Here is a 6,703-nt window from a genome sequence, read left to right as displayed (position 1 = left end):
AACACACCCTTTGAGACCTTTGTCCCCCAGAGAGCGTTGTGACCTTTGTCCGATGTGGGATATGGCGGTGTGTGGACAGCAGAGTCATACGATCAGTTATTGAGCACCACAGATTTTTCCAATTATTTTGATGTAGTTATATTTAGACATCAATGCATTCAATGCTGGCAGCGTTTACTCACTTAGTCTCCACACACATACACACACTCACACATGTGGTGAACAGGACCGGAAATTGAACCTCTACATTCTTTTTTGGTACCGACTGAAATGTGTCTGTGGCTCCAACTACTAAACGTTTGCCTATTTTAGGCTGTATTTTATTTACCCAAGTTCTTTTGCAGCTGCTTGTGTTGATACGTTCCACATGGAAATGGAAATAGCCACAACATCCATGTTAAAAAAAAAGTAAAGGGTAAAAAAAAAAGTATTGTTTTGGTATTGCTGGTGAAACTTTGGTATTGGCGGTATCAAAAATGTTTAACTGATACCTCAGATATGAAATACTGTCTGATCGTGTGAAATTGTCTCTATGAATAGTGTCAGCACATCATTTCCACTGAAAACTAATGACAATTTAAATACGCTTTTATATAAACATGTTCTTTCTTTGACGGTTTAAACATTAAAACAGGAGTGGGTAGAATTGGAGCAAATATGATTTTAAAAAAGTCATTTTTATAAAACAGTCACTATATCCTGACAGTGACAAAAAAACAAAAAGTCATGTGCCTCGGTGTCCTCCGGTGCTCCTAATGGCATCTATAAGATTTCACAGACCGGAGGAAAACCACCAATCAGAGCCGAGCTGGAGCCTGCCGTCTCTGAGCAGCTGTCAATCACTCGCAAACTCCGATCAAACGGTCAAACTAGGCAGCGCTGATGAAATATGAATCAATATTCTGTTACTACAATGCCTATTTGTCGCAAAAAACGTTTTCAGAAACATCTTGTAGTGTCTGTTTAGCTGTAAAATGAGAAAGTTTGTGACCCGGCAGCCATGTTGAGATCAGTTGAGGAAATATCAAGCACCGCCCACCGGCCGGAGCAAACTTTCTCATTTTACAGCTAAACAAGAAGTCTCTGAAAACATTTGAGCAATGAAATGGAAGAAGGAAGAAGAAGACGATGAAGAACTGGGGTCCTCTTTACCTCAGCAAACCAAAACAAAAAGGGTTTGAAAAGACAGAATGCAGTCTATAAATAAATGGCTAATCATAAGAATTAAGCCTGCTATGAGTGTGCTTTGTTTTATGTCTGTTGTATGTGTTTGCATTAAATGTGTCGGTCCATCGTGTCCTGTCTTCAGTGTAATCAGAGCAAACAGGAAATGACACACCGTCTGCGGATGTTAATGACAAACTGAGATTAGAAGTCTGTCAAGAAGTCAGAGACAGTGTATGTGAACAAACTGCATATTCCTCTTTACATACACTTGGCCATGTATCGTGATACTCAAAGGACAAATTTAAAGATGAAACTGAAATCGGTCGTCATGGGAACACAGGAGCAATGAGACAGAAAACTTTGTTTGAGACAAACAGATTATGTAAAATTAAGAATTACAGCGCACAAAGGAAATGAGCAATGAGAAAAAGAACATTCAAGACACGAAAAATTAACCAAGACTATTAAAAACAGCCTGCAGTCTGAGAAAAGTTGAAAAATAGGATGAATTACTTAAAAAAGCCATAGAATATACCGGTCACTATTAAAACAACTATTGTTTTATGTGTGTGTGTGTGTGTGTGGTCTGGGTGTCAGTGGGTGGAGAGACCTCATCAATCATCTGATGCCTTCAAGTTCTCCTGGTAAACTCCTACCTCCTAATGCAGGAAGTCATAAATACAACTCACTGATGCGTTCAGGTGCTGTTGGTGGGAGACAACATGGACTGTGTCAAAAGTAGTTTTTAGACATCAGGCTTCACTGAGCTGCAGAATAAAGAGGAAAGAAACAAGTCAGGAAGTTCACCTTTAATTAATTCAACCTGTGGGGATTGACAAATTACAAATCCAGATTAGGACTGAGATTTTTCAGATTATTCTGGAGATCAGAAGTTGAATTGAATTAATGTGTTACAAAGTAGTCCGATCTTTAACATAAGTAAAAGTAATAAATACCACATTAAAAAAAAATACTCAAATTAATTCCTGTTTATGGGCTATTATTGGATTGTCATTGGTAATAAATAGCATTTTAATGTTGTAGATTGATGTGGTGGAATTTATTTTAACTATAGACATCTGAAATCTGGTGTTGAAACAATGTGTTGATTAATTGATTAGTCAAATTGCAGAAAATCAATAGCAAAAAAGTTGTGTAAGTTGTTTATTAAGAAAACTGTCAATAAAACATAAGACAACATAGAAACATAAAATGTAAATACTGAAGTACAAGTACCTCAAAATTGTATGCCTATGTACGTCTATGTAGTACATTAGTTAAGCTACTTTTCTTCAGAATTAGCCTACAAGGACATTTGAAATAAATAAATCACTTCAGTTGAACTATATAAAATTATATTATGTGTTATTTTTTCTATTCATAATTTAGTTTTTTCTTAAGATAGCTTTAATTTTCCTCATTTTGTTATTTTATTCAAAATTATTTGATTTTTTGCTTCATTATATCTATAATTGATTTAACAAATCAAAATTAAACACCGGTCAGACATTTATAATGTCTCTTCTTTCATCTCAGAACTGTTTTGGTTTGTTGTTATAAATCAAACTATCACTTTTGAGCAACTTATGACCCTCACCGTTAACCTTGGTTATATTTTTGCCATTGTGCATATTTAGATTTATATGTTTGTTGATTTTTTTATTTATTGTCCACTTGTTGGTATGATCATTCTTTTTTATTTTTTTTAATATTCTATATGTTCGAAATAAATTTTGAAATGAAAAATGAAATAAAATGGAGTTTACAGAACTGACATAGTTTGTTACACAGAAAATCTGCATTTTTTTTCTCTTCAAATCTCTTCCCTTGAAATCTCTTCTGTACAGCTCATGGTATTAAATCATGACATTTCCTGACGCCCCTGAACGCATCACCAGTAGTGCCCCTGTGTGTGTGTGTGATGAGGAGCTGCTGCAGCTCCAGACGGACTTTATTCCGTCCTGCTTCTCAGAGCAGCCTGCAGCCGCACTTCATAACACCGGACAAGTTTCTCCTCTGAAGGACGATTCGGATTACTCTTGGATTTTTATTTTGTTTCTTCTTTTAGAGGCAGCAGAGATGGCACCTGTGAAACTTTGAAAAAGAAAACAAAAATGTGCCTGAAAGCTGTTTTTTCATGTTACTGAGGGAATAAACGTCAAGTGGATTTTACGCACCGGGACGCAGAGAGACTGGAGACTTTTTATGCTCACTTTAAACCTTAATTTAACATTTCCCTGGACAGCTTTTACGGCTTTTTTTTTTTTTTTTTTTACCCACTGTGAGTCTCATAATACGACTTTTTCTGTCGTTTGCAACCAGGGCTGGTAAAAATGTTACAAGGTCGTTAAATTTATTGGATCGTGACCAGCAGGAGATGAACTTTCTCCGTAATGATTGAGAGAGCTCTGGTGAATGATTGACAGCAGAGGGAGGCTCGGCCTGGTGCTCTGTGGACCTTTATATGGACCAACTGGATTTACCAGCCTGGAGTTCAACTTGTTTCTGTTTTTAATCATTAAGAGGCTGAAAGGAGCAGAATGAAACTCTGGTCCTGGTCTATCCAGCAGAAGAACAATCATCCAGGTTTCTGAGATGGACTGAAATCTGCTTCACCCCTTCTCTATTACTATTTTCATTTTGTCTTGTTTTAATGACTTTAAATTAATAATAAATAATAAAAAAAAATGGCATCTATGTTGAGGCCCCTGGTGCTGCTGCTGGTGCTGCTGTTCCGGTGTCCTGGTCTCACGTTAGGAGCCTCCAAGGATCTGGTGTGTGAGCCCATAACTGTGCCCATGTGCAGAGGCATCGGCTACAACCTGACCTACATGCCCAATCAGTTCAACCACGACACCCAGGAGGAGGTTGGGCTGGAGGTGCACCAGTTCTGGCCCCTGGTCCGGATCCGCTGTTCTCCAGACCTGCTCTTCTTCCTGTGCAGCATGTACACCCCGATCTGCCTGCCGGACTACCGCAAGCCGCTGCCGCCCTGCCGGTCCGTGTGCGAACGGGCCAAACGAGGCTGCTCCCCTCTGATGAGCCAGTACGGCTTCGAGTGGCCCGAGAGGATGAGCTGCGAGCAGCTGCCTCAGCTGGGCGACGAGACCCTGTGCATGGACCAGAACAGCAGCGAGACCACTACCCTGGCTCCACCTTTCCCCAAGCCCACCCCTAAAGGCCGGACCAGACCCCCCATCCCCCCGCAGTGCGATAGGGAGTGCCGCTGTCGAGACCCCCTCGTCCCCATCAAGAGGGAGTCCCACGCTCTGTACGGCCAGGTCCAGACCGGACCCCTACCCAACTGCGCCCAGCCCTGCCACCAGCCCTACTTCTCGGCCGACGAACGCGCCTTCACCACCTTCTGGGTGGGACTCTGGTCGGTGTTGTGCTTCGTCTCTACCTTGACCACCGTCGCCACCTTCCTCATTGACATGGAACGCTTCAAGTACCCGGAGAGGCCCATCATCTTCCTGGCTGCTTGCTACCTCTTCGTGTCTTTGGGTTACATCATCCGTCTGGTGGCAGGTCACGAGCGAGTGGCGTGTGGCGCCAGCAGCAGCATCGGTGGTGACCAGCTGCACATCCTCTACGACACCACCGGCCCTGCTCTCTGCACCCTCGTCTTCTTGTTGGTGTATTTCTTTGGCATGGCCAGCTCCATCTGGTGGGTGGTGCTGTCCTTCACCTGGTTTCTGGCCGCGGGAATGAAGTGGGGCAGCGAGGCCATCGCGGGATACTCTCAATACTTCCACCTCGCCGCCTGGCTCATCCCCAGTGTCAAGACCATCGTCGTCCTGGCTCTCAGCTCTGTGGATGGGGACCCCGTGGCTGGAATCTGCTACGTGGGGAACCAGAGTCTGGAGAATCTGAGGGGATTCGTACTCGCACCTCTTGTGGTTTACCTCTTCACCGGCTCACTTTTCTTACTCGCCGGCTTCGTTTCTCTCTTCCGCATCCGGAGCATCATCAAGCAAGGCGGCACCAAAACGGACAAACTGGAGCGGCTGATGATCCGCATCGGGCTCTTCACGGTGCTGTACACCGTCCCCGCCACCATCGTGGTGGCCTGCCTGGTCTATGAGCAGCACTACCGGCCCAGCTGGGAGCGAGCCCTGGCCTGCTCCTGCCCGTCAGAGCGCCAGCGCTCGGGCGTGGGCCCAGACTACGCCGTCTTCATGCTCAAGTACTTGATGTGCTTAGTGGTGGGCATCACCTCAGGAGTCTGGATTTGGTCAGGAAAAACCCTAGAGTCCTGGAGGAGGTTTGTGGCTCGATGCTGCCCCTGCTGGCCGCAGAAAGCCACCGCTCCACCCTCCATGTACAGTGAGGCCAGTACTGCTTTAACTGGACATACTGGAACTGGGCTGACATCAGGGATCTACCATAAAGCTGCTCCGTCGCATATATGAACTGACTGGCACAGTTTAAGAGTCACCTCTCTGGATACTCAGCATGAGAAACTCAAGTATCCAAACACCCAGAAAGTGAGTGTGGACAAACATCTGCAGGACTGTGTGCTTGTGCATCATTGTCTTCTGAATTTCAGCTCTCACAAAAACTACACGATTGTGACAATATGAATCACAATGGACCAAACGACTCCGCGTAAAAAGGGAAAAAAATAAAATCAACCTGGATAATAGCAACACAGAATATTTAAAAGAGAGTCTGACTTTTGTGAAAAGTGACTCCAACAATTGAAACTGCTTTTTGAAATGGTCAAGCTGACCAAGACATTTACTAAAAACAATCTTCAGAGTTTCATGGATCCATGATGGGATCACTCATGCTTCTTATCTGCTTATCCGGAGCGCTGAGAGAGAAAACCATATTTATTTATGTATATAATGTATAAATCTGCTGTAAAAAAAAATAGGTGTATAATGTGATATGTTTAGTTTTAACCAACCAATGCCACTGCCACAAGCTAAGTGTAAAACACCAGAGAAACAAATCGTGTTTGATTTGAATTGTATAAACGTGTACATAAATGTGCAGTCTCATGTTAATGTTTGAGTGTGACATCTGGTGTGTTTTGTATGATTACAAACCGAAACAGTGCTGAGAATCTGTCTGTCTTTGTTTAGGTTTTATCAGTCTTGGGAGTCATCTGGGAATCAAACAAAAAAGGAATTTAGTCTTTATATTGGACACCGTTGTGACCTCTAAGCTGTTGTTGGTTTGTTTCTGAACTAGTTTTGGTCATGTTGTGTGAACTACCAGGCAGCGATCAGGTTAAAGCTGACGGAAGAAACTGACCTTGGCCTCTACCCCCATCTGCTGGTTGACAGTGGAGCTGCTCACTTTATGTTCTCCACATCTCCCTAATAGCTCACCATTAGACTACAGACCCTTAGTAGAATAAGATTTTGTTCTAAATCTCTGTTAAAAGATAGGACTTACAGCTAAATAGTGGTTTCAATGAAATCTACTATTGGAAAAGTTATTTATTCTTAATTCTTTATGATTTCTGTTGTGACAATTCTGCTGTGGACTCCCTGATACCAACTCAAGGACCTCTAAAAGGTCCCTG

The 6,703-nt window shown here is 42.8% G+C and overlaps 1 protein-coding gene across 1 annotated transcript; it reads left to right on the top strand.

The window, feature by feature from the left end:
* Positions 1–2,675: 2,675 nt before the first annotated feature.
* On the top strand, positions 2,676–5,797 carry fzd5 (frizzled class receptor 5). The gene has a single exon (XM_074658494.1). It carries the CDS (start codon positions 3,855–3,857, stop codon positions 5,577–5,579), a length of 1,725 nt encoding a protein of 574 aa, XP_074514595.1. The 5' UTR covers positions 2,676–3,854; the 3' UTR covers positions 5,580–5,797.
* Positions 5,798–6,703: the final 906 nt, after the last annotated feature.

This window comes from Sebastes fasciatus, chromosome 14, assembly GCF_043250625.1.
Source record: "Sebastes fasciatus isolate fSebFas1 chromosome 14, fSebFas1.pri, whole genome shotgun sequence".
NCBI classification, from domain to species: domain Eukaryota; kingdom Metazoa; phylum Chordata; class Actinopteri; order Perciformes; family Sebastidae; genus Sebastes; species Sebastes fasciatus.
This window is presented reverse-complemented; position numbering and strand designations above follow the sequence as displayed.